General features: G+C 46.7%; 2 protein-coding genes across 4 annotated transcripts; both read left to right on the plus strand.

Moving 5' to 3' along the window:
- The first annotated feature begins 1,228 nt into the window (after positions 1-1,228).
- Positions 1,229-8,686, plus strand: UXT (ubiquitously expressed prefoldin like chaperone). The gene is made up of 7 exons (XM_081042527.1): positions 1,229-1,342; positions 1,526-1,632; positions 2,591-2,672; positions 2,807-2,874; positions 3,143-3,250; positions 8,319-8,382; positions 8,588-8,686. The coding sequence occupies exons 2-7, from the start codon at positions 1,535-1,537 to the stop codon at positions 8,639-8,641; spliced, it is 474 nt and encodes a 157-aa protein (XP_080898653.1). The 5' UTR covers positions 1,229-1,342; positions 1,526-1,534; the 3' UTR covers positions 8,642-8,686.
- Positions 8,687-9,859: 1,173 nt separating this feature from the next.
- Positions 9,860-24,044, plus strand: ELK1 (ETS transcription factor ELK1). Of its 3 annotated transcripts, none has more exons than XM_081042523.1 (6): positions 9,860-10,052; positions 17,104-17,377; positions 19,406-19,855; positions 20,501-20,947; positions 21,616-21,717; positions 21,802-24,044. In XM_081042523.1, the coding sequence occupies exons 2-6, from the start codon at positions 17,168-17,170 to the stop codon at positions 21,898-21,900; spliced, it is 1,308 nt and encodes a 435-aa protein (XP_080898649.1). In that variant the 5' UTR covers positions 9,860-10,052; positions 17,104-17,167; the 3' UTR covers positions 21,901-24,044. The 3 variants fall into 3 exon arrangements, 2 of the variants coding, with proteins under 2 accessions (XP_080898649.1, XP_080898650.1); XR_013992937.1 differs by having other exon boundaries at positions 9,865-10,052; positions 20,766-20,947; positions 21,802-23,162; XM_081042524.1 differs by lacking the exon at positions 9,860-10,052 and having other exon boundaries at positions 17,150-17,261.
- Positions 24,045-26,148: the final 2,104 nt, after the last annotated feature.

Raw genomic sequence — 26,148 nt, forward strand, 5'->3', positions numbered from 1 at the left:
CAGGGAGTGCCAGAGAAATGTATACACGTTTTAAGAAAGGAGAAAACTGTATTAAAATTAGGTTGATGGTAACCACTCTGAGCACCTATCATTGCAGAAGTCAAAGGTGACTTGCATTCACCTTTTGTTATCAGTATGTATATATTGAATATTACAATTTTGGTGCAATTTTTTCCTTAGGGTGTGTGTGCATTTTTGGGCACCCTCTGTATTTACACATATGTTGGGTAGGTGCACAAGTAATTACAGTTTAAAAGGTTAAAAATTGCAAAGACCGCAGTTACTTTTGCACCGAACTAATATATATATCCATATCCATATCCATATATATATATATATATATATATGGACATATACATATCCATACAATTCTTCATTTTTATTTTCTTCATTTTATTATAAATTAAGTTAACCTAAAACCTGGAATAACCATTCTCATTCTTTTCCCTTCTTCGGAAATGGTAACTTCTAAAACTAGATTTTGGTATATGAAGATGTATATGGGTTTACCTTGGTGCAACAAAAGTATCCTTGAAAAGCATTCTTTGTTCATTAAAAAAAAAATCTAACATGGGAAATATTCATTCAGTAACTTGAGAGCAAAAAAGAAAATTAATAAAAAGCTTACATATTAAAAAAATAGAAAATATTTCTAACCACAAGATAGCCAATCTTGGGCAGAAGACTTCAGCGACCCTTCATTTGACTCCCCTATTAAATGAGGTGATTAAACACGGTGTATTGTCAATTTCTGTTTGAACCCCAGTTATGCACTGTGAGCCGCAGAGCTGGAATTATCAAGGATGAATTTTAGAAAATCTGTCTCCGTTTAAATCTTTTTAAATGCTCACATTCATTTCCATTACCGGGAGTCAAACTCAAACTTGCCGTGTAAAATATTCAAACTCCAGGGCCATAGATCTCAGGGATGTACCGTACTCCTCTTTTACAGACCAGAACCGGAATCAATGCTTGCCTTCCTGCTTCCAAAGCTCTGACTTTCAAATACTAAGCACTTTTTACTCTCTCTCTATGTCCACCTGTGCGTTCCGCCTGCCCCAGGACCCGCCAAATCCCATTAAAGTCCACCCCCAGCAGCCCTGCAAGTCCCCAGAGTCTCCGCGCGCAGTCCAGGTTCCCACGCTCTGCAGCCCTCCGCAATCTTCTCGGACTGGGTAAAGCCCCGCCCTTCTCTTCTCGACTTCAGCCGCCTTCTTCCGTACAGGACTGCCCCTCCCCACCTGGCTATTTGGTTGGCCCGCGCCCTCGTGGTACGTCACACACCCGCGCCACCCGGAAGCCGCGGTTCATCCCAACCGTTCTTATTGCCGGCGGCTCTAAGGTGAGGACCTTGTTTGGGTATCTCTGGGTGGCGGGTCCCAGAGGTGGGAGGGGCAGAGGCTGACCCCCCCGCCCCCAGCGTGAGTCGGACGAGCCCACTCCCTACGTTGAGAGGGTGCATATGTACTGCGCATGAAGCCACACTGTGTGGTCAACGTGGTTTTCCCCCCTCCCCATTCCTCAGGAGCCCATCATGGCGACGCCCCCTAAACGGCGGGCGCTGGAGGCCACCGGGGAGAAAGTGCTGCGCTATGAGGCCTTCGTCTCTGACGTGCTGCAGAGGGATCTGAGGTGAGTGACAGCGCGGGGGCGAGGCGTTTGGAACGTTCCACGTGGTGAGCGGGGCGTTTGGAGTCAGGGCCTAACCTTCTGATTGGTGGACGAGACGTTCGGAGCCCGGCCCCGCGCGCCATTCGAGTGGGGAGGAGGGGCGACATTCTGGGTGCAACTTGACAGGGATGTGGCGGTCTTAGTTGAGGGTATGTCCGCACATGCGCAGCCTCCGACGTCGCTTAAGGGTTAGTTAGGTGTTAGATTTCCTCGGCTGGAGTTCTCAGGTTCGAATCCTGGTTTGGCCATTTAGCCATCTCTGAACACACTGTGCCTCGCTCGCATCGCCTTTCTCTGCCACAGTTTCTTCATCTGTGAAATGGGGAAGTTGATGGTTTTGAGTTTTCAATGTGTTCAGTCCTTGTAAAAGATTTAACATGGATACTAGAGGGTCAAGGAGTATGAAAAATTATTATTACTATCATTATTTATCTGAGCAGCAAGTAGAGTGTTCATAAATAGGATTAAGAGCATCCTAAAAGGGATGGAGGATTTTTCTAGGGTGAGAATGGAACATTCTGATTGGACGAAGGCATTGGGAATAGTGTAATAATACTAATAAATAATAGCTAACACATATATGAAGCTTACTATTTCACAGACACTATTCTAAATGCTTTATAGTAAACACTTATTTAATACATCTAATGACTTTATGAGGTAACATTTGTCATCCCTATTTTATAGATGAAATTGAATTCCAAAGAGGTTGTTTACTTACCAAAGACACACAGCTAGTAAAAAGGAGAGCCTGCATTCAAATCCAAGCAGTCTGATCGAGAGTCCGTATCTTAACTTCTGCACTAAAACGCCTCTTTAGGCCATGATGACATGAGGTCTCAGAGGGTCATGGTATTCCAAGAGGGACGTGGTTTCCTGTTGGTCACTATTTTACTCTTGTTCCATCATGTCCCATCAGAAAGGTACTGGACCATCGTGACGAGGTATATGAGCAGCTGTCCAAATACCTCCAATTGAGAAATGTCATTGAGCGACTCCAGGTAAAGATGCCAGGGTTAGCTACCTTTTTTTGTGGACAAGGGAGGGGCATGGGAACAAGTATTCCAGACCAAAACCTGTCACCTGACCTAAAAGTTGACCACTAACCCCTACCTCTTTTTCCCTGGTCCCACAGGAAGCTAAGCACTCGGAGTTATATATGCAGGTGGATTTGGGCTGTAACTTCTTTGTTGATACAGTGGTGTGAGTATCTACCTGCCCTTCTAAGCCCACAAGGTTCAGTTTCCCTCGTCCTTCCTTCAACAAATATTTATTTGAGTACTTGCTGTGTACCAGACACTGTGCTTGGTGCTGAAGATGTGACAGTGAATAAAATGGGACAAAATTCCTGCCCTCCCAGAGCTTCAGTTTAGGGAAGGTGGGGGAAAAGGAGTTGAAAAACCTTAAACTGTACAGTATGCTAAACAGGGATAAGAACTTCCCCCAATTCCTCTCACCACTGTTTCCTCAGCCCAGACACTTCACGGATCTACATGGCCCTTGGATATGGTTTTTTCCTGGAGTTGACACTGACAGAAGCTCTCAAGTTCATTGATCGTAAGAGCAATCTCCTCACAGAGTAAGTATTCCATGAGGATAGTGTCTAAAAACACCACCATTTGCAACACCCTTCTCCTTTTCCCCCATGACTGCCTGGGATACTTAGGGACCCATCTCCCCTCCTCCACAGGGCTAGAGCTGAGGAAAGTGGGGTGCAAAGCTCAGCCCCAGTGTAGTACATATTAAGCATGTTAAGTGTAGTACATATTAAGGACTCAGTAAATGGTCTTTGTATTATTCATTCACACAAACATTTATCGGGCATCTGCTGTATGCCAGGCCCTGTGCTGGGTGGCAGGAAGGCAGCAGTGAGCACGACAGAAGGGTTTCTTGAAGGCTTACATTCTAGAAGGACTGTACTATTGCACATAACCATAATTTTGACCAGATCCAAGAGGTCTTAGCCTATAAATCAGTAACAATAAAACAAGTTACCTCTGACTTCACCTCCTGCTAATGTTTTTGCTCATTTGCTGTGCTCTCACAACACTGACCTTCACAGGCTTCTTTAAACACCCTAGAATAATCCCACCTCAAGGTGATTGCAGTGGCTGTTCTCTCTGCCTGCTGTACTCCTTCCCCGGGTACCTGCATGGTTTCCTTTCTCTTCATTCAGTGTAAGTCTTACTTAAGTGTCACTTCCTCAACAAGGCCTTCTGTAACCTAACTTTAAAATGGTGACCCCTGGCACTCCTGATTCCCCTCCCTTGTTCGACTTTTTCATATTAGCACTTATGATCTCCTAATGTTTACTATGCAATTTACTTCTTTCTAATATTCATTGCCTGCTCCCACTGGGATATAAGGTTTACAAAGGGAGATATTTTGTCTCTACCCCAAGTGACCAGAATAGTACCTAGCATCCAGTGAGCACTCTGTGTTTGCTGAATGAATTTGAAAGGGTATGCTAGAAACAGACTGAAGTGGAGATCGAAGCAGATCTCTGTTGATGGTGATGGGGAGGTACTGTGGGAGAAAGTATGGACTCTGGTTGCGTTTAACATTTATGCAGGGAAGGGGAACTGGGAGTGTGGATGAGAGGTTCGAAATGTAGCTAGGGAAGGCTTCCCAGAGGAAGTAACATTTGAGTCACTTGGTTGAGTGAACAAGCCAGGGGGCTGACTGGGGAAGAACATTCCTGGCAAGGGGAGCTGTGTGCCTGCTGTGTTAGAGGAACTGCCAGGAGAGGTGAGCATGGCTCAGGTGGAGTGATGTTGAGCAGTGCACTAAGGTTAACAATACCTCACTAGAGTTTATGCCACTGACCTAAGATTCTTTCTGCAAGATACAGTGGGGCCTCAGTTTTCTAACGTAATCCGTTCCAGAAGTTCATTCAAGTTCTGAAATGTTCGAAAACCGAGGCTTGGTTTCCCCATAGAAAGTAATGCAAAATGGATTAATCCATTCCAGACCTTTAAAATCAACCCCGAAAACTGCAAATTTAGCACGAATTTTACTATCTAATGGTACCATAGATCATAAAATTGACGGCGTTCGTAAACCGAAATGTTCATCAACAGAGACGTTCGAAAACCGAGGTACTACCGTATTTATCTTTATTCCTACATTCATTTCTTCCAGAGTTGCCTCCATTAGGGTTTCAGTAGTTCTCTTTTCAAACCTTTCAAGGGTTTCAGTGTTAGTAAACCCAAAAGAGCCTCAGATCTGCTGAGATTTCTAAATCTTAGTGGTCACACCATTTGGTGAACAGTTTGGTCTAGGGGCCTGCTTTCAGGGGTCAGTGCAGTTCTGAGCTGTTGTCATTAGGCCAAGACCATTTTTTTATAACAACTCTCTTTGTTTTATCACAGGATTCCTGAGCCTTTCAAATAGATTTTAATTTTATGAGACTTGATGTCTTTCCCCAAAATTAGATATTTAAGTTGTCAGCACCTGCCCCCTTGTCTGGTCTTTTTGATATATTGGCCTGGTCTGTTAGTGTGATCAAAAGGTGGTTGAATCTCTTATTACTTAATTATAATTAGGAGGATTTCCTTGAGGTTTAATATTTCTAGAAGATGAAGAGTTGAGTCTATGTAGCTCACTCTTTAAAATGCTTGGTTACTTGTGGCAGACTTTGAAATTTCAGGTTATTTCATGTAGCCAAATTGGTCTGTCAGTCCTTCCTGTTCTTAGTATATTTCTTTCTTTGGGGAATGGGAGGATCAGATTTCTGTGTATGTTGTTTCCTGATTATACAGAAAAGGAGTACACATCCACACCCATAAACAGACATGCCATTATAGAAAGAACAGAATAACCATATGACTATTAACACTTCCTTACATTTTAAATCAGTACCAATAAATTAAACATATCCCTTTTGTGTTACAACTAGCATTTGGTGAACTTCATATTTTTCTCCTTTTTAAGTGTTGAACGCATAGCCTTTCATGGACTAAACTTGTACCATTAACTAATTTTGTTCTCTTTTTTGATGTTCAAATTGTCCCTGATCAAGGGATCAAGCTGATCAAGTCCGTTTCTTTGTTCTTTGATCACTACCCCAGATATTCTTGAAAGCATTGTTGCTCTCTGTCAACAACCCCATGTTCCATTTTTTTCCTGTCTTTAAACATAGACTCAACCATCTTTTAAAGATTTCAGGTTTTTTTGAGTAGAGTAGCCATTCAGCTATTCCTTCAACATACATTGGGTATCTACTATGTGCCACATACTTTTTTGGCTCCTGGGGATACAGCAAGGAACAAAGCAGACCAAATCTTATACAGTTTACATTCTAGTCAGGGAAAACAAACAACAAAGAAATAAAGGATGTAGTGTCACAGGTTGACAATGCTACAGGGAACAGCATGGAATAGAGATAAGAAATATGCCCAGGATGGAGCAGTTGCAATTTTAAACAGAATGCTTGATTGGATGTGGGGTGTGAGAGAAAGAGAGGAGTCCAGGTTTTTGGCTGAACGAATGGAAGGATGTAGTTGCCATTATCTGAGATGGAGAAGATCAGGAATTATGTCTAGGACCTTTTAAGTGTGAGGTGCTTGTTAAACACTGAAGTGTAGTTTTTGAAGATGTAGTTAAAACTCCCAAGACTGTAAATAATGCTGCAATGAACATCGAAGTACATACATCACTTCGATAGATGATTGAATAAAGAAGATATGGTATATATACACAATAGAATACTACTCTGCCATAAGAAAAGATGAAATAGGACCATTTGTGACAACATGGATGGATCTTGAGATTATTATGCTAAGTGAAATAAGTCAGATAGAAATAGTCGAGAACCATATGACTTCACTCATATGTGGGATATAAAACTGAAAGCAACAAAAGAACAAGATAAACAAAAACTCATAGATAGACAACAGTTTGGTGGTTACCAGAAGGTAAGTGCGGGGAGAGGGGGATGATATAAGAGGGTAATGGGGCTCTTGGTGATGGAAGGAGAACTGACTCTGGGTGGTAAGCTCACAATGTGGTATGTAGATGATGTATTATAGAATTGTACACTTGAAACCTATGTAATTTTACTAACCATTGTCACCCCAATAAATTTTAAAAAAGAAAATTTAAAAGGCAAGAAAACCCGAAAAAACTCCCAAGACTGGAGTTCCGGAGAGAGGTCTGGATTGAAAACATAAATTTGGGAGATACTGATATATAAATGGGTTTGTAATATTTTTTCCAATTTAGCATCCTGTGTTGCCTTCTTTCCTTACAGTATTTAGTTTCCCTAAAACTGACTCCTACCTTAACAGCTCAGCACAATAAAATCCACATTCCTTATCATGATATCAAGGTCCTGTATGATCTAGCTTCTTCCTACCTCTTGGCCCTTATACCACTTTTCTTCCACCATTCACTTAATTTCTAACACTCCGGCCTCCTGACTGTTCCTCACAAAGCTCTTTCCTGCCTCTTGGCCTTTTTGTGGAAAAGACCCTCCTACTTTTTAACTCTTACTCATTCTTCATTCTTCAGAAAGGCCTTCCTTGACCCTTTGTGTCAATGAGGATTCTTTTGGGTGAGACCGATCCCAATTGGTTTATATAAGGAATCGACTGGTTTATGTAACTCAACAGTCCAGGGCCAGAGTGGTTTCAGGCGACTCCGGCTTCCCAGTTGCTTAGGCCTTGGAGTCTTGCTTGATTTCTCTCTCTTAGAGCCAACATCCAACCCTTTGAAAAGCTGTTGACTCTACCTTCAAAATATATGCCAAATCCAATCATTTTTCATTACCTCAACTGCTGCCACTGTGGTCTGAGTTTCCATATTGCACCTGGACTATTGCAGTAGCCTCCTCCCTGGACTTCCTGCTTCTACATCATCTTTCCTTCTCCCCGGTCAGTTCTCCACACAGCAGCCAGGTGGATCCTTGTAAACCCTAGTCATTTCACATCCCTGCTCTGATGACAGCCTGGCTGCCATCCCACTTAGAGTAAAAGCCAGAGTCCTTACTGCGGCTTTGTAGGTTTTACACGATCTGTCTCCCTGCTTACCACCCTGACCTCACCTCCTACAATCCACTTTTGCTTATTCTCCAGCCACACTGGCCTCTCTGCTGTGCCTCAGACATGCCAGGTACACCTGTACCTCAGCATCTTTGCATTTGCTGCCTCTTGTGTCTGGAACACTTATCCTCCATATATCGAGATGATTCACTTCGTTTTAAGTCTTTAATCAAACACTTCTCAGTGAAGCCAACCTTAAGCACTCTAATTAGAATTGCAGCCCTCACTCCTGCACTCCTTATCCTCCCATTGTTTAATTGTTTCATTGTCCTTAGAACTATCTGACATACTCTGTATTTTATTCCATCATTTGTCCCTCTTAATGAGAATTTAAGCTTCACAAGGCCGAGATTTTTGTTTGTTGTGTTTGCTGCTGTCTCCCCAGTACCTAAAACTGCCTGGCATAGAGTAGGGATTCAATAAATGTCTTAGAATCAGTGCAATCCATATGGTGGCCAGGCATCTCTGCATGGGAGCAGGTCAGGTAGTAGGGTGTCCTGCCACAGGCCACGTGGAAGTCATCCAGGATGTAGGTGGTTCTTGAAGTGATGAGGAAGCCTCATGATCATGGGGCCCACTTTGTACTTTCTTGTTTCTTTTCTCCAGGCTCAGCGACAGCCTCACAAAGGACTCCATGAATATCAAGGCCCATATCCATATGATGCTAGAGGTGAGAGCGGCTCACCCCACTCTGAGACTCCAAATGCTTTTAGGGTGGTGACCTGAGGAAGAGTGAGCCAGAGACTGGAAGGTCCATCTGATCTCTGACCTGGAGCCAAGCTAGAACCAAGCTGGCTCTGAGGGAGAGGTCAGAGCAAGCCTGGGATGGGGCCTGGACCTACTCTGTGTTCTATTTCTTCTGTCCTCTTTTTCAGGGGCTTAGAGAACTACAAGGCCTGCAGAATTTCCCAGAGGACTCTCATCACTGACTTCTTCCCCCCTCTCCAGACATTAAAGAGCCTGAATGCCTTTGAGTCACATAGCCCTTCTTTTCCCCTTTAACCCCTGCTGTTTGCTAAGGTGCTGATTCTGAACCACAAAATTGCTAGAAGGCCCAGAGATCCAGTCTCGGTGTGGAACGTTTAAAGTGCCCCTGAAGTCCCGCTAGCATCCTGTTACCTGGCAGCATTTGCTACTTGACTTACTGCTCTGCCCGCTCTTCTGTCGCCTTGGCAACCTGGGCCCCCAACTGTCCTTTCTTTTCCTGGACACCACTCAATTACCATAGAGAATGGACCGATTCAGAGTGGTTTTGTTCCCAAGGTAATCAGCCTTTCACTTCTGGCCCTAAGGTTTACCCCTCTCCCACACCCCAGTCATTTCTAGGATACCTTAAATTACACCCACGGCTGTCTCGGCCCAAGTTGGCCTTGCTCCTGCTTCTAAAATGTTCCAGCTTCTACCAGTGGGCACAGAGCCGGATCCCACCTTCCCTGGTCCGGCCCCTATTTCTAGGTTGAGACCAGCTTCCAATCAATGCAGAGCCAAGTTTCGTCCCTGTATAACTGACTGCTGCTCGACCCAGCCCTCTTTGGCATTTGGTTCCCGCCACTCAACGCTCCCTTGCGTGTCCGGCAGCTGTCGTCCCCTCCTACTTCTGCTCGGTTCTAAATTCCTTGGGCTTCTCCCTTCTTTTCGTCTTTTCTAGCCAATCATAGAGTTACCCTCCCTGCCTACGCATTGCCCAGGCCCGACCCCCTCCCTGCTGGCTACTCCCACTTCTATACAAGTCCTGCTTCCGGGGACCAGCCTGGCGTGCAGCACCTCCCCGTTCGTGTTTTGGCAGCTGTCTAGGAGTACCTCATCTGCCAATCAGAAAGCAGCGCTCACCTAACCCCTATCCCCAGAGGTTGTCTGTCTTCCATCAATCCCATACAGGCCAATCAAAGCGAGGCAGGCGCCTCCAGAACCTTGTCAACTGCTCAGGGTCTATCAGTCTTTCTTGAGCCAATCAGAGTGTAGCACGGGCGGGGCCGAGCACGCCCCCTTGGGATCCTGGCGGCCATCTGCGTTCCATCGGTTCCTCTTGGGCCAATCACGGCATAGCTCTGTGGGGTAGGGCCCGCCTCCTCGGCCCGAAGTCGAGCGGTCAATCCATGGCGTTTAGCCAATCAGCGAGCATCGGAATGCTCGGCTCCTCCTCTACGGGCCCACGTGAGCGGTGGGGAAACGCAGGGGTGGCTGTTAGGTGTTGCCGCTGCCGTCACCGCCGCCACTGCCGCCGCCACCGCCGCCACCGCCGCCTCCGCCGCCTCGGAGCCCGGGCCTGGGGGGCGGTGGGGCCGCGCATGGAGCCCCCGCCCCCCGGAGCTGCCAACACCACTGCTGCGCTACGCACAGGTGAGCCTTGGCCTGGAGGGTAGAGGGCCGGGTCAGTGACCCCACGTATCCTTCCCACCCTAGCGAGAGGGATGTGGCTTGGCCCGTGGCCTACTGTTGTTAGACTCCCCACCGCTACCACCACGGCTGGTGGACCTGTCTGTAGCATTGTCCCCTCCCTATTGTACTGGATCTGACTGTGGCCTAACCCCCCTTCCTGTTTTATAGTGGATCAGTCTGCGTGCTTATATTTTTCCCCACCCTGCCTTATAGTGGACTCGTCCATGGTCTTGCCCCTAACCCCACTTATAGGGGACCAGTCTCTGGCATTGTCCAACTTCTTGACAGTAGGTCTGTCTTAGTGCATTTCTCCTATCCTCAACTTTCAGGGATCCTGTCTTTGGCCTTCTTTGTCCCACCCCTCCTGTTCCTTATAGTGAATCAATCTGTAGCATTGTAAACCGCCCCCCCCATACACCCCTCTTTAACAGTAAATTAATCTCTGAATTTGTATTCTTCCCTCCTCCAGTCCCCCAGTGTACCCGTTCATGGCTTTGTCACACACACGCATATGCACACAACGTTTTACAGTAGATCAGTCTACATGCTTGTATTCACATCCCCCTAGCTTGCCAGCCCATTGCCCTATCCTCCCTTTTTTGTAGACTGACATTCCAGTCCTTTGGCTTCTCCCTTCCTTTTAATAGTGGATCAGTTTAGTACTTTCTCCCTATTTTCAGTAGCCTCTCCATGGTCTTGTCCCCTTTCTCCTTTTAATTAGTCTGTGTGATGGCTTTTCCCCCTCTCCACTGTTGTGCAGGAGTCGATGTGCTTTTCTGCCCCCCTTGGCCCAGTAAATAAAAGGAGCCTTTACACCACCACCATGACCACCCTGCCTTTGCAGTGAGCCTGTTTATTAGCCTTCCTGCAACTGGTGTCCTTGCATTTACGCCCCGTTCCCTCCTGTGAGTCCAGTGCTTTGTGATCCCTCCTCCAGGAGGGTCGGCCTATGTACTTTTATTTCCCCCCTCCTTTCCTGGTGGTGGATCAGTCATGGGCTTCCCTGACGTCCTCCCTCCTTCTTAATAGTGGGTCAGCTCATGTGCTAGTTGAAGCCAGGTCTTTTTTACTCTAGAACACATACCCTCATGCACACTGGTAACCATTAGGACATCCTGCCTCACTACAGTAAATGAATAATTAGAGATAGTGGTAATGCTAATAGGACCTAACATTTATTGAGTACCTGCTATGGACCAGGCAGAGTGTTTTATATTAATGAGCTCATTTAATCTTCACCACAACCCTACTAGATAGGTACGGAGGCTTACTCAAAGGAGACCCAGTAAGTACCAGGTTAGGGTGCCCCTCAGAACACAGGATAATTTTTGAGGCTCCCCTCTCTCACTTTATCCAATCCCATGTGAGGCCCCACTCCTTAAAAAAACAAATTAGTTCCATCTCCAAGCTTTTTTTTTTCTATTTCCTCTGCCTGCAGAGCTGTCTCCATTGCATACCTTGTCTCAGCACCCATCCACCCCCAATCCCAGAAGCTCTGTATCCTTAATGATTTAACCACTTTCTCTCTGCACTTGTTTCCTCATTTGTAAAATGGGATGATCAGAGCTAGAATCCCCTCCAGTGTAAATAAAGAATACTTGTGAATTAATAAAGTAACCTCTCTGGCCTTACCTCCTACACCCCAACTCTGTTCTGTTCACACTGACCTCCTCACTTGTCCTCAAACACACCTGATGCGATCCAGCCCCAGGGTCTTCACACTGGCCATTGTTTCTCCCCAGAACACTCTATCCCCAATCTCTGCATGGTTCCTTTCGAGGCTCTGTTCAAACATCAACGCGTCCCTGACCATCTGAACCTGCACACCTCGCAGAACTCAGGCCCCTTCTCTGCCATATTTGTCCCTTTGCCCTTTATCATTATCGGTTACACTGTATGAAGTTTATTGTGTTGTCTCTCCCCAGTCTCATGAGGGCCTACAGTTTTTGTCTGCTTACTCCCTGGGAGGTCTCCAGCACCTAAAAATATACCTAGTATGTAGTAGGTGCTCAATACGAGTTTATTGCATGAACGAGTGGGGGAAAATATAATTTCAGACAAATCAGGGTGGGGGGAGTGGATATGAAGCAGGCGCATGAGAGCTGGTTAAGAGGCTAGTTAGTTGGGACTGTTCATTCAACAAACACTGCTGACTACCAGGCACTCTTCTAGGTGCTGGGGATGTGGGAGGCAACAAAATAGGCAGAAATTCCTGCCCTTGTGGAGCAGAGATTTGCTAAAAGTAGAGGAGACAGACTATATAAATAAGACAAATAAGTAAAATTAGATAGTATGTTAGACAAGAGCTAAGGAAGAAAAATGAAGTAGGGAAGGCAGGGATAGAATATTAAGTTGGTGGAAATGTTGAGTGCAGAGCAGGCCTCACTTAAAAGGTGACTCTTGAATTAAGGCCTGAAGGAGGTCAGGAAGGGTGCCGTAATGTCTAGTGGAAGAGTATACTAGGCAGAAGGAGCAGCGGGTGCAAAGGCCCTGAGGTGGCATGTTCAAGGCACACGAAGGAGGCCAGTGTGGCTGGACCAGAGTGGAAGGAGCTATGGAAGGTGAGATCTGAGAGGTAACGGGAGCCAGGAGCTACAGGTCACAGTGATATATAAGGTTGGGGAAAGGGGCTTGGGAAGGGGAAAAGGATGAAACACTAGCTAATAGCTAATATTTCTTGAGTGTCTACCATGTGTCAGAAATACTTTTCTAAGTCCTTTGTATCTATTGACATTTAATCGTTGCAAAAGCCTTTGAGAATAGGTGTGTTTTGAGGATATTTTCCTTGGCGAGTGAACTATCCCCCATTTTCCAGATGCAGAAACAGACCCTAAGAGATAGAGTAACTTGCTCAAGGTCATACAGCTAGAACAGGGCGGAGGAGTATGAGGCCGAAGGTCCAGAGAGAAGAACAGCTTTGCAAGGGCAGACAGGTTATTTGGCACATTGGATCACACAGAAGAAGAATGAATTCTGCTTGGGAGATACTGGAACTCGATGATTGTGTGATAAAGCGTTCATCGGGTGCGGGAAGGGGGAAGAGCACTCCTGGCAGGAAGTTTAGCACATACGTATCCTCAGAGGTGGGAACTGGATGAAATCAGGGTGCCCATGATGTAGTATGCCAAGCTTGTATCCATCTCAGAGCCTTTGTACATGCTGTTCCCTTCCCACAGATGGCATGGCTGGCTACCTCCCCTCCTTCAACTCTCTGCTCAAATGTCACTTCCTCAGGGAAGCCCTCCCTGCTCACCATGTGTAAAAGAGCATCCCTGTCACCCTCTACGATCTTACCTGTCTGTTCCTCTTCATAAGAGCTGGTGTTGTAAGGTGGCTAGGATCACGCTTGGGTTTGAACCCTGGCTCTGTCAACTTCCAGCTATGTGACTTTGGGCAAGGTACTTTACTTCTCTATGCTTCCATTTCCTCATCTGGAAAAAGGGAGGGTAATAATTATGTCCACTCCTTAGTGTTGGTTTGAAGAGTAAATGAGTTAAATGACTAAAATGGTGTGCAGCACATGGTAAGGGCTATATGACATGTTCCTATTTTTAAAATTAACATTCACAGCATGCAAGCAGGTGTCTAAGAGGCCTCTGAGACTGACCCTCTCCAAAATTGATCTCCTCATCTCCTGTCAAAATCTGCTCCCCCACAGTGATCCCATCTAGTCGATCCCAGTTCCATCCTTCCAGGTGGTCAGGCCACAAACCTAGAATCACCCTTAACTCCTCTTTTACCCCTTATCTTTTCTGTCAGCAAATCATTCACTCTGTCTTCAGAGTTTACCCAGAACTCAGCCGCTTCTCATCAATTCCACTGCTATCACCACCATCTCTCACTTGGACTATTGCAGGAGCCTCTTCAGCCCCTCGTCAGTTCTCTTCACAAGAGCCAGAGGGATCCTGTTAACATCCACGTCACAGCCTGTCAACCCTCTCTTCACAACCCTCTCCTGGCTCCTGTCTCACTTAGCGTCAAAAGTCTTTACAGGATCCCAAAAAGGCTCACTCTGTCTGGCCCCAATCGCCTCTCTGTTTTCGTCTCCTCCTACTGTCCCCTCGCTCCCTCCTGTCCTGCCTCTTCCTTCAACCTGCCCGGCACACTCCAGCCTCAGGACCTTTCACTCTGGCTGTTTCCTCTGCCTGGATCACTGCTCCCCAGGTCGTTACAAACCTGACTTCTTCGCTTCTTTTAGATCTCTGCTCAAATGTCACCTCCTCAGTGACCACTCTCCCCTAACTACCCTTTCAAAAAGAACTCCTTCCTGCTTCATTTTTTTGCCATAGTTCCATCACCATCTGACATTCTTTACTTGTTTATCTTGTTTCTTATCTGTCTTCCCCACTAAAATGTCAATTCCACTAGAGCACCTGGCTCACAGTAGGCACTCAATAAATGCTTGCTAAATAAATGAGATGAAAAGAGGTAAACACATCTGAGTAAGGCACATTACTAGAACTCTTAGTAGGGGTCAAGTGGGAAATATGATAATAAACAAAACACAAAACCCTGTGTGCTATTGAGCAAACTGTCAGATTTCACCTTCATCGATAGGTTTTGTTGCCACTGAAAGAGGAACTGCTAAAATTGCCTGTCTTCGCCACCAGGAGTCACACTGAACTCTTTGTGCCTCTGAAACAAGCAGGCCTTCGAAATAAACTGAATGAGGGCCCCAGTGACAGGACTCTAATCTGGACCCTCCGTGGCTTTGTGGCTTGTATAATTGCCTAAAATTGTGTCTGCTGAATGAACTTTAAGACAGCTCAGACATAAGAGGGTCATTCGGTATATTTAATTACAGATTAAAGAATCAGGCTATGAATAATAGAGGGAGGTTCTTTGAAACCTGATTTGGAAGGTCTTTTTCTTAACCCAACAGTCCCAGGCAGTGGACAGTTGATTAATGAAAGCTCATTCTGTAAGGAATAGGAAGCTTATGTTTATTTCCAGTTGGCACTCAGCAAAGAGAGCAATTATGGCAGGGGACAGGGAAGGTCCTATTTTCTACGGGACACACTGAGGAGCAGTCAGTGTGAGGGGCAATTTAACCTAATGGTTTAAAAGTTTAGACAACTGCAATCCGACTGCCTGGGTCCAAATTTTGGCCCTGCCACCTCGAACTGTGTGGCCTGTAGACGTCATTTAGACATTTTGTGCCTTGGCTTACTCCTCTGTAAATTAGCAATCTTAAGAGTACCTACTTCCCAGAGTTGTGATGAAGGAGAAATGAGTCAATACCTATAAAAATAGCAGTACAGGTCTGCATGCCCTTATCTGCATGCCCTTGGAGCCAGATGTGTTTCAAAATTTTGAATTTTTCAGATTTTTAGAAAGGTAACAAGGTGCACATACAAGAGGTTACATAACACTCTGAGTGGCTCTGTAATCAGCCACATTCAGATGTCTGCAGCAAAACGCATGAACAGTAACACTAAGTCAGGATCAGTAAAGACCAGAAAGGACCTTGTTTTGTTTCAAATCAGGTTTTGCTGCCAAAAGAGTTACAAAGAAGCCTTCTGTTCTTAGAGCGTTTGGGATTTTGTAATCGTGGGTAGGGAATTATGAGCAAATCAGAAACTAATATTTGTTTAGAGCTTATACCCCAGGCATAGTATATTTAATCTGTACAATAATCCTATACTAGGTGGTATTATTATTATTATTATTATTATTATTATTATTATCCCTATTTTACAGATGAGAAATTTGAGGCACAAAGAGGTTAAAAACAGGCCCAGAGATCACACCACTAATAAGTTGCAGAACCAGGATTCCAGCCCTGGCAGTCTGGCTGTAGCGCCTGGGTGATGGTCCGGTAGACCATATTGCCTGATTGGAACAATGTGTGGCACATATTAAGAACTCAATAAATAAATGGTAGCTATGGCTGTTATCAAGAAGGAGAACATATAAGGACAGTAATAGGTCTGAGGAGTGTGGGTAGAGGGACAGAAGAGAGCAGGCATTCAGTTTCAGGAAAGCTTCATAAAGCCGAGGCCCCTGGGGCTTGGGCTTCAACGATGAGGAAGACTTCTAAGCAGAGGAAGGGAGCCCCACATGGAGTGAACAGCCTTTGCTAGAGGCTGGCAGAGGGAACCTCCCGAAAACTTGACGTTTGACATGGTAGAAGATGCAATTGAAAGCGTTCAGGTGAGGGCCATTATACAAACAGACTTCTGTTTCTGCTGTAACAAATTATCACACACTTAGCTGCTTAAAACAACACAAATTTATGTTACAGCTCTGTAAGTCAGAAGTCCAGCACAGGTCTCGCTGGGCTAAAATCCAGGTGTCAGCAGGGCTGCATTACTTTCTGGATACTCCAGGGGAGGATCCGTTTCCTGCTCATTTGGGTTATTGACAGAATTCAGTTTCCTGAGGTTGTAGAATTGAGGTCCTTGTCTCCTTACTGGCTGTCAGCTGAGGGCCGTCCCCAGCTTTATGAGGCTACCACATTCCTGGGCTCAGCCCGCTTTCATCTTCAAAGCCAGGAATGGCAGGTTGAGTCCCTCTCATGCTTTGAATCTCTCATGCCTCTTCTGTCATCACATCTCTCTGAGCTGCGCTTCTGCCTCTTTCTTCTTTTATTAATAAGAGTTTATGTGATTAGATTGAGCTCACCCAAATAATCCAGAATAATCTCCCTATCTTAAGGTCTGTAACCTTATATTCATCTGCACAGTTCCTTTTGACATGTAGCATAATATACTCACAGGTTCCAAAGATTAGGATGTGGACATCTTTGGGGAGACATTACTTTGTCTACTACAGTCTGCCCTCTGGCTCCCAAAGACTCACATTTGTCCCACGTGCAAAATTCATTCACACTGTCCTAATGTCCCCCAGAAGTTTCATCCCGTTCCAGGAGTCATCCAAAGCCAGGCTGAGGAGCTTAGAATTTAGTTTGAGGGTGTTTAGGGAATGATGACAGGGTTTGGGGGCAGAGATAGAAGCAAAATGGCAAGAAAAGAATCCTCCTGCTGACTTCTGCCCCATCCTGTGTCCACAGCCTCTTGGCTCTGAGCCATCTGCCCTCCAGGTACCCCTGGGATGGCGTGAGCACTCCCCCAGCAATGGACCCCTCTGTGACGCTGTGGCAGTTTCTGCTGCAGCTGCTGAGAGAACAAGGCAACGGCCACATCATCTCCTGGACCTCACGGGATGGCGGTGAGTTCAAGTTGGTAGACGCCGAGGAGGTAGCCCGGCTGTGGGGGCTGCGCAAGAACAAGACCAACATGAATTACGACAAGCTCAGCCGGGCTTTGCGGTACTACTACGATAAGGTAAGGCCTCAGAGCAGGGCTAGAAACCCCAAAATTTGTATTTCATTCTCTTGTCTTAATCACTATAGCTGTAACTTTGAAACCAATATTAAACTTTACCAGTACTTACCCCATCCTCTGGTGCTCTCAGACCAGTGTTGGACCACTGCGTCCCTCCCCCGCCAGACATTTTTCTCTGTTATTTTCTTATCTTACTGCTTTGGCTAAAACCTTCAGTCATGCTGTCCCACCATGCCCCACACAATATTTTGTTTTCTTTCCTTTTTCCTATAACCAAAACTTTTGAAATTGCTGTTAATAATGACTCTTCCTCATCCTGTCCTCTGGAGCCCCTGGTCCAGTCCTAGACTCCCCCCAGTTATTTCATAATCGGCTCTTATTCCAGAATAAGAATTCTAGAAGATTTTTTTTTTTTATCCAAAAGATCCTTATTCCTAGAATCAAAACCTCCATGATAATATCATACTAACCTTCCCTTATCTCATCCTCTGGAACCCTCAACATTTTCATTAATTGTTTTCTTTTCTTCTGTTATTCCTTTAGCTAAAATCTCCAAAACATCATGTAGTATAATACCAGCTCCACACCCCATCCTCTTCAGTTCTCAGAGCAACACTGGTCCACCCCAATATTTATATCAGTTATTTTATAATCTTATTCCTATAGCTAAAATTTTAAATTTTCCTCATCTTATCCTCTCAGACTCTCAGACCAGCACTGGATTCCTCCCCTTCAAGTATTTATACAAGTTATTTAATTTTCTTATTTCTTTACCTGAAACTTCCAAAACAATATTAATGACTATCTCTTTTCGTTCCTTTTCTGCGAACACAAGCCTGTGACTTACCTGACCAGGGTTAAGATGTCCCCAGGCTAACCTCTGCCTCCCCAGATGCCTGTTATCCCCCAGCACAACCCTGGACCTATGCTGCACACCTTTAATCATGTATAGCATGCATTCCATTTTCGGATTTTATTCCTTTAGCTCAAATCTCCAAAACAGTGTTAATAACGAGGCTGCCTCGCTGTGCTCTGAGACCCCAGGACCATCTGTGAAACCCTCCAGACCTATCCTGAAATACCTGAGACATGCTCTGTGAGCCACCCAAGCCAGCCTTGAGGTTCTCCCCCAAATTGATAGCAGTATTTTCATGTTCCTGTCAAGTTGCTATGAGCAGCTGCTATGAGTTGTATCACTCCGTTTTCAAATCGCCTTCGCTTAAACCTGCCCAGAAGAATTAACACGGCTCCTCACCCTGTCTCTCATAGTGACTTTGCCTGTTCCATGTCTGTCAATAGCTCTAAATAATCCTCTCTATTAGTCATTTATCACCACATTCTTTTACATTAATTTAGTCTCTTCGAACATTTATATCAATTACTTCATTTTCCTGTCTTACTACATTAGCTAGACTCCAAAACTGTGTCCCGGCAACCACCCCCAAGGCCTGACCCCGTTAACCCAAGACACCCCTGGTTTTTGGAGCCAGAAGGAAAGCCTGCTCCTGTACCTACTGCCCTAGGTGGGCCCCATCATTGAGAGGAGCCAATGGGTGTGTGTGGGGAGGGGTGTCTGAGGTGGGGAATTGATCGGAGAGGTGGACATGAAGAGTGACAGAGGGAGACTTGGAGGGGGTCAGATTGGAGAGAGACAGAGAAAGGGGAGAAGAGCAGTAGACTAGAGGAAGAATTGTGGAGGGAAAAATAGAAAAGGGGGAGAAACTGGGGAAGAATCCAGAGAGAGGAATAGGGATGGGGAAGAAAGAGAGGGAGATGCTGAAGGAGGATAAGTGAGGAGCCCAAAAATTGAGAAAGAGACAGGTGAGATGTGAAATGGGCTGAGAGGAGGAACACATGGGGGGCAGACATGGAAGCAGGACAGTATCTATATAAAAAGATAGGAGAGGGGCATGAGGGAAGAAAGGCACTAGGAGACCTACCCCTCCACCCCCACAGCCCCAATCGACAGCCTCCTTCCACCCTGGCCCTTTCTTCTAAGGCCCCCTATCCTGTCTCCTCCCTTCCCAGAACATCATCCGCAAAGTGAGTGGCCAGAAGTTCGTCTACAAGTTTGTGTCCTATCCTGAAGTTGCAGGGTGCTCCACTGAGGACTGCCCACCCCAGCCCGAGGTGTCTATCACTTCCTCTGTGGCAAACGTGGCCCCCACTGCTGTACATGCCGTCCTTGGGGACACTGCCTCCGGGAAGCCAGGCACACTCAAGGGTGCAGGAATGGCAGCCCCAGGTGGTTTGGCACGCAGCAGCCGGAATGAGTACATGCGCTCAGGCCTCTATTCCACCTTCACCATCCAGTCCTTGCAGCCACAGCCACAGCCACCCCTGCATCCACGGCCCGTTTCAGTGCTTCCCGGCACCGCCCCGGCAGGAGTCGCAGTGCCCCCCTCAGGGAGCAGGAGCACCAGTCCTAGCCCCTTGGAGGCCTGCCTGAAGGCTGAGGAGGCAGGCCTGCCTCTGCAGGTAAGGGCTGGAATATGAAAATTCAGTAAAAGGAGGGCTGTACAATTCCCAAATGAGGAGGGGTAGGACAAGGGACATAAACGTCCACTTAAAGGAGACATGGTAGAAGGAGGGATAGAGAAGTCCCCTTGGAGAAAGGGTTTGGGGAGGCGAGCGGTGCAGGTACTGAGAAGGAAGATGAAGGGAGCAGTAATTAGTAGTAAGCCCAACTCATAGTAGGTGCCCTGAACGGACGTGTATGTATTTGCTTAATGCACTGGTTCTCTCACTTCACTCATCAGAATGGCCTGGAGAGCTCACAGGTTGCTGGAGCGCACCCCACCCCCAGTTTCTGATTGTGTGGGTCTAGGGATGGGCCCAGGAGTTTGCAGTTTTAACTGGCTTCCAGCTGAGCTGGATGCTGCGGTCTGGAAAGCAAATTTTTTAGAACCACTGCTTTCATGACTTGAGGGAAGTATCCCCGAGAGTCCCCCCCCCCCCCCCCCGGAGGAGAGGTTGCCCCAGAAGAAACCCAGCTTCCTTGGCTAAGCCCCAGTCCTGTTGGAGTAGCTGCTTGGATGTACGAGCAGTACCAAGCCCTGCTTTCCAAGGGAAGTCATTGGCTTCGCTACCCCAGCAATCCTTACACGCCCCTTCCTCTCCCAGGTCATCCTGACCCCGCCCGAGGCCCCGAACCCTAAGTCAGAAGAGCTGAATGTGGAGCCCGGGTTGGGCCGGCCACTTCCCCCAGAAGTGAAAGTGGAAGGGCCCAAGGAAGAGTTGGATGTGGCAGCCAGTGGGGAGGCAGGGTTTGTGGTAGAAGCCGCAAAGGCCGAGCCGGAAGACCCTCCCATGGAGGGCCTGCCGTCACGGCTGCCCACAGTTGTTATGGAAGGTGCAGCGCCAGTGGGCGGCCTCGGGGCTTCCACAGCTTCCAGCACGGAGGTCGCCCAGCCTCAGAAGGGCCGGAAGCCCCGCGACCTGGAGCTTCCACTCAGCCCTAGCCTGCTGGGTGGGCCAGGACCCGAACGTACTCCAGGATCGGGAACTGGCTCCAGTCTGCAGGCGCCGGGGCCAGCGCTAACGCCATCCCTGCTACCTACGCACACATTGGTGAGTGCCCAGGGAGGGGCGGGGCTGGCTCCCAGGAGGAATGGGACTGACGCAGGGCTGGACAAGAGGCCTTAGACTGCGAGGGCCAATGTGGTTTTCTGAGTGAGTGGGAAGGTGCAGCCCACAACTGCGATTGGCTGCGCTGAGCTGGAGGGATGGATTAATGAAGGCCGAGCAAGGCTAAGGCTGAGGGATCAGTGGTCAGAAGGAAGGGCAAGTCAGGAGTTTTGTGGGTGGGGACCGAAGGACCAAGAGGCCTTGTGTGGGAACTGTTTGTGGGTTGGGAGGTGGCATGAGGAAACTGAGCGGGGCTTTTTGGTCTGGGATTTGCTTAGTGGGCTTCCTGTGAGGTATAGGGCTGGGACGGAACAGTTGGAGGTTGACCCTGAGATACTGGGATGACTGTGAAGTTTGGGTGGGGTCTTCTAGGTGGTCTTGCCCAATGAGGCTGAGGTGGGCTCTCAGGAGTTGGGAGGGGTTGTTGAGGTAAAATGGGAGAGATGTCTCGGGCATGGCCTTAGCAGTGAGTTATGGTCTAGGCCCGTGCCCTTTCGGGGAGTGACCTCAGAAGTCTGAGTTGGAAATCTGGTGGCGCTGGAATCAAGCTCCTTCTGTTTTCCCACACCTGCCCTCTGCCCACTTGATCTCCGACCACCCCTTCCCTACAGACCCCGGTGCTGCTGACGCCCAGCTCGCTGCCTCCCAGCATTCACTTCTGGAGCACGCTGAGTCCCATTGCACCTCGTAGCCCTGCCAAGCTCTCCTTCCAGGTAGGATCCCCTCCACCATCTCCGAGAGAATGAGAGACACTAGCATGGCCCCCATCCATGACCTCTCCCTATTTCTGTCCCCAGTTTCCGTCCAGTGGCAGCGCCCAGGTGCACATCCCTTCCATCAGCGTGGATGGCCTCTCAACCCCCGTGGTGCTCTCCCCAGGGCCCCAGAAGCCATGACTACCACCACCACCCATTTCTGGGGTCACTCATGCCCTGAACTTCTTTCCAGCCAGCTGTCTCAAGGAGAAACAGTTCAGCTGACTGGTGCTCTGGTCATGGTGGGGTGGGGATTCTTGGGAAGAAGGATCTCTAACTAACTCTTCCACAGAAAACATACTTCTTTTTTCTTGGTCAGTCCCCCAGTGGCCGCCCTTACACGTCTCCTACCACGGTGGTAGGGGCGGTTTATTTATTTATTTTTTGAAGGCCACTGGGAGGAGCCTGGCCCAACCCTGGGTGGTGAGGACATCTCCCCAAGCTCCACATTTTTTTCCCCAGAGTAAGACTATTGGGGTCTGGCTTGAGAAGGACCTTTCTTTATTTATTTCTCAGCCTGCCCTTGGGGAGCTGAGGGAGCCCTGTCTCCATTTTGGGGTGTGAGTGGAAGAGCTAGCTTGTTGTAGTTTTTTATTCCTGATTATCCCCAAGGGTCCAGGAAGAATTTGTGCCGTTTAACGGTTTGGAAGTCTTGACCAAGACAGACTCACATCCTTGGGAAAGGAATTCCCACCCCCCCAGCCTTTCTCTCAGACAGCCTGTCCTTTGTCAACCACCTTTTTGGCCAGGGATGAATGTCCCTTTTGTTCTTCTCCCCATGAGAAGCCATTCCTGTGTCTGCCAAAATTCCTGGGGTCCTGTCTCTTACCTCCCAATGGAGGGTTTTTTGGGGGGAGTGGTCCCCGTCTGGGGGGCCCCTCCAGCCAGTACTCCAGGTCTCCCTGTCCCCCCACCCCTGCCATTTTGATAGTATAATCTATTTTTAAATGGGGCTTTTCAATAGGGGAGAGGGGGCATCTCTTCCTATATCTGAAATGGGGTGGGTGGGAAGGAAGGGATTTGGGGGGGGAATCTTCCTGCCACCCCCAAGTGTTTATTTTTGATACCAAACGTGTATTTTCAGCTCCCTCCCTCCCAGCCCCCCAATTTCCTGCGGGCGGGTACAAAGGACCCTTTAAGTGTCCCTGGAGTTGGGAGGGAGGAATGGGGGACATAAAGCCTGTCCTGTCTGATTTCCAGGCTGGAGAGGGTGGGTTCAAAGGACTCTTGGATTCACCTGTCAGCATCAGCCCAGTCCAGGCCTAGGGACCTGGAGGTTGGTGATTTGGGGGGACAGTGCTACACCTGTCGCCACTGTTTGTTTTACTTCCTCAAAAATGGATCTTTTTTTCTAAGTCCCAAAGAATGGGGAATTGTTCCTGTAAATATATATTTTTAAAGGTGATGCTGGAGGCTGCTAGCATTTTTTTTTTCCTGAAGCCATGGGGGCTAACCGTGTATGACAGGCATGACTGTGTGTGAAAGATGGTGAGGGCGTGAGATTGACTGTGAGAGAGAAAGCATTATGGTGTGTGTCAGAAACAGTAGTAGAGACTGCAGATTGGTAACCCAGTATGAAAAAGAAACTGTGGAGAGCTCTGTGTGTGTGTGTGTGTGTGTGTATGTGTGTGTGTGAGAGAGAGAGAGATCATGTGAGAGAAGGGAAGTTGTAACCACAAACTTGACATTGTGTCTGTGAGAAATTGTGGTTGTGTGTCAGGAAATCACTGTACAAATGAATGACTAAGGTACTGTACAACAAAGTAGTGCTGTGTGTGAAATAATGTTTACGAGAAGGTAGTGGGGACTGTAAACCAGTCATTGCTTGACAGGCTACTGGTGAGCAAGACAGACTGAGTGATCAAAGCAAGGTGTGAGAGCCTGTGGGGATGAAAGTGTGGTAGATAGAGCTTGTCAGGCACTGTGTGTAGGTGAGAAACTTCCCTGTACGGAAGCAGGTGACTCAGTGTTGGGAGATGAATTGTGTATGAAACTGTTCATGCAAGGCTGTCCTATCAACTAAAGTCATGGGAGCACATGTGTGAGAAGTGAAAATGTCAGTGAAGCCAAATTTGTGCCTGAGACACAAAATATGAGAACGCTTGATTGTGTGTATGAAAACTGTTCATGTGAGACTAGCAAAGACTGTGTGAGAAACTGAGAAAAACCTGGTGGTGCCTGGGAGAGTATGAGAGGCTGTAATTATATGTGTGTATACCTGACAGTAGCGGCAAACTGATTTACAGTTACTACTCCAGTCTAGCCCCACAGGTTCAGGGAGTGTGAAAAGTGTGGGAAAAAATCATGGTGAGACAGAGTGACTGAATCGGTCCACGAGACCGCATAACTGGGGTAAGAGATGGTAAGTAACAATACAAAGTCAGCGCTGTTGATGACTGAGCAGTATGTGAGAGTGTGTGGGTCTGCAAAACATTGCATAAGACTAACTCAGAGGCTGTATGTTTGTGAAAAACTGAGAATGTGAGACTAGAAGACCACGGGATCATTGTGTGTGAGAAACTGGTGAGGCTGTAATTGTGTTTGTACATGATGAGCTGACTGTATGAAGAAAATGATGGTGTAAGATGGGCCGTGAGAGACTGTGTGTATAAAATGTATTGAGAGCCTAGTAGCAATTGTGAATTAGTGACGACAGATGTCAGAAACTGACTGAGGGAAAGTGATCGTGCCACTGAATGGGTGACTGAGACAGTGACTGAGACAGCGATTGATTGTATGGGTCTGTGTAGAACTCTTTGCAAGAGACTTCAATAAAGGCCACAAATCAAGGACTGGTATATTGGAAGCTGCTTGAGAAGAAATGTGAGACTAGGTGACTCAGACAGTGTCTGAGATACTGTGTGATGGTGTATGCGTGTGAAACTCTTAGCTATATCTAAGCAGACTGCGGGTGTGTTAGTAATAAATGGGGACTTGAGTGTGAAGAGGTAGGAGAGATGGTGATTTTGTGTGTGTGCAAGGAATTTCGTGAGAAGCTAGTGGTGGCTGTAACTCAGTGACTATTTGTGTACGTAACAAAATGATGGCCTGAGTGATTGCAACATAAAAAGGTGTGAATGTTTGTGTGCATGTGAAAAACTGATGGGTAAGAGTAAATATTGGTAATACTGGCCCAAATGAGACAGGCTGTAAGACATGACCATGTGTGTGAATTCTTAGGAGGAGAGAGTCGTAAGACTGGGAATCAGTGACAGAGAAAAATGACTCCTTGAGTGAGTGACTGAGAGAATGTCTGAGAGGCCGTGTGGTCAACTATGTATGTGAGCCTGTTCGTAAGAGACTACAGTAGCGGCTGTAAATCCAGAACTGTGTAACTATATTTTTAAAAAAGAGAGAAAATGACCGAGACCAAATGAGACTGCATGAGAGACCAGGAATCAAACGTGCCAGGCCTACGAGAAAGCCCTTTTCTGTTTGTCCTCTCTCTCGGCACGTCCCTCCTCCTCAGGCCCTATGCTCCACTCCTGTTAGTTCTCCAAAACTGGTAATGCTGGACTTCCCCCGGGCTTTGCCTGAGTTCCCTTCCCTCTTCTCACGAGCTCTGGTCCAGTCCCGGTACTTGAGACACTATTTACTCCACCCCTATCATGCCCACTTTTTTACCTCCAACCCAGACAGACTCTTCCTCTTGGCACTTCACAGAATCCCTAAAGTTTTTTTATTTCATTTATTTCTGCATTTAGCAGATGTTTATTGAGCCCTTCAGACACAGCAGTTAACAAACCAGACTAAAATCCCTGCCCTTGTGGAACTGGTATTTGAGTGAGGGCGAGAAACAGATAAATATATCAAACAAGATGGCAGTGCAATAAGTACGTGAGACAAGACTCTCACTCTTTGTTTAAATAAGAAATCTGCGCAGTCATTTTATTGCCCAAACATGTGGGAGAAGATGAAAGTGCGGACAATCCTTTTCCACAGGGAATCCTATGAGTATTTGTACAGTTCAGAAACAAAGAAGATCGGTTATAACATTATTACCAGGGCAACGGTGATTAGATAAAGCAGCCAACCAGAAGTACAGGTTTCTTGAGTTTGTTTTCACAGGATAACACAGCCCTGTTGTCTAACGGCTTTGAATAACAAGACCTCTTTGTTCAAAGGAACACTTTCTGAGACAGGCTTTTGTTATCAGGAAACAACATATCTGAATGTCAACACACCTTATCGTCCATAAAACAAGATTAATATTCTTGAGAAAGTTCTGTTTTAATGTTAAACCTGACCCAATCAATTTCATTTACTTTGTTTTAATTTGCAGAATGGTATTTCTCCTTCCGTGAATGCAGGGGAAATGACATTGCATTCCTACCTTTGTTAGACTCTTTATTGTTATTCTAAAAGTCTTGTTGTAAAATTAGCTCTGGA

Source organism: Rhinolophus hipposideros (genome assembly GCF_964194185.1).
Source record: "Rhinolophus hipposideros genome assembly, chromosome: X".
NCBI classification, from domain to species: Eukaryota; Metazoa; Chordata; class Mammalia; order Chiroptera; family Rhinolophidae; genus Rhinolophus; species Rhinolophus hipposideros.

Coding starts and splice junctions, on each gene's coding strand:
- UXT (XM_081042527.1), top strand. CDS start 1,535: ATGGCGACGCCCCCTAAACGGCGGGCGCTGGAGGCCACCGGGGAGAAA. Junction 1,633..2,590: donor GTGCTGCAGAGGGATCTGAG/GTGAGTGACAGC, acceptor ATGTCCCATCAG/AAAGGTACTGGACCATCGTG. Junction 2,673..2,806: donor ATGTCATTGAGCGACTCCAG/GTAAAGATGCCA, acceptor CTGGTCCCACAG/GAAGCTAAGCACTCGGAGTT.
- ELK1 (XM_081042523.1), top strand. CDS start 17,168: ATGGACCCCTCTGTGACGCTGTGGCAGTTTCTGCTGCAGCTGCTGAGA. Junction 19,856..20,500: donor AGGCAGGCCTGCCTCTGCAG/GTAAGGGCTGGA, acceptor TTCCTCTCCCAG/GTCATCCTGACCCCGCCCGA. Junction 20,948..21,615: donor TGCTACCTACGCACACATTG/GTGAGTGCCCAG, acceptor CCTTCCCTACAG/ACCCCGGTGCTGCTGACGCC.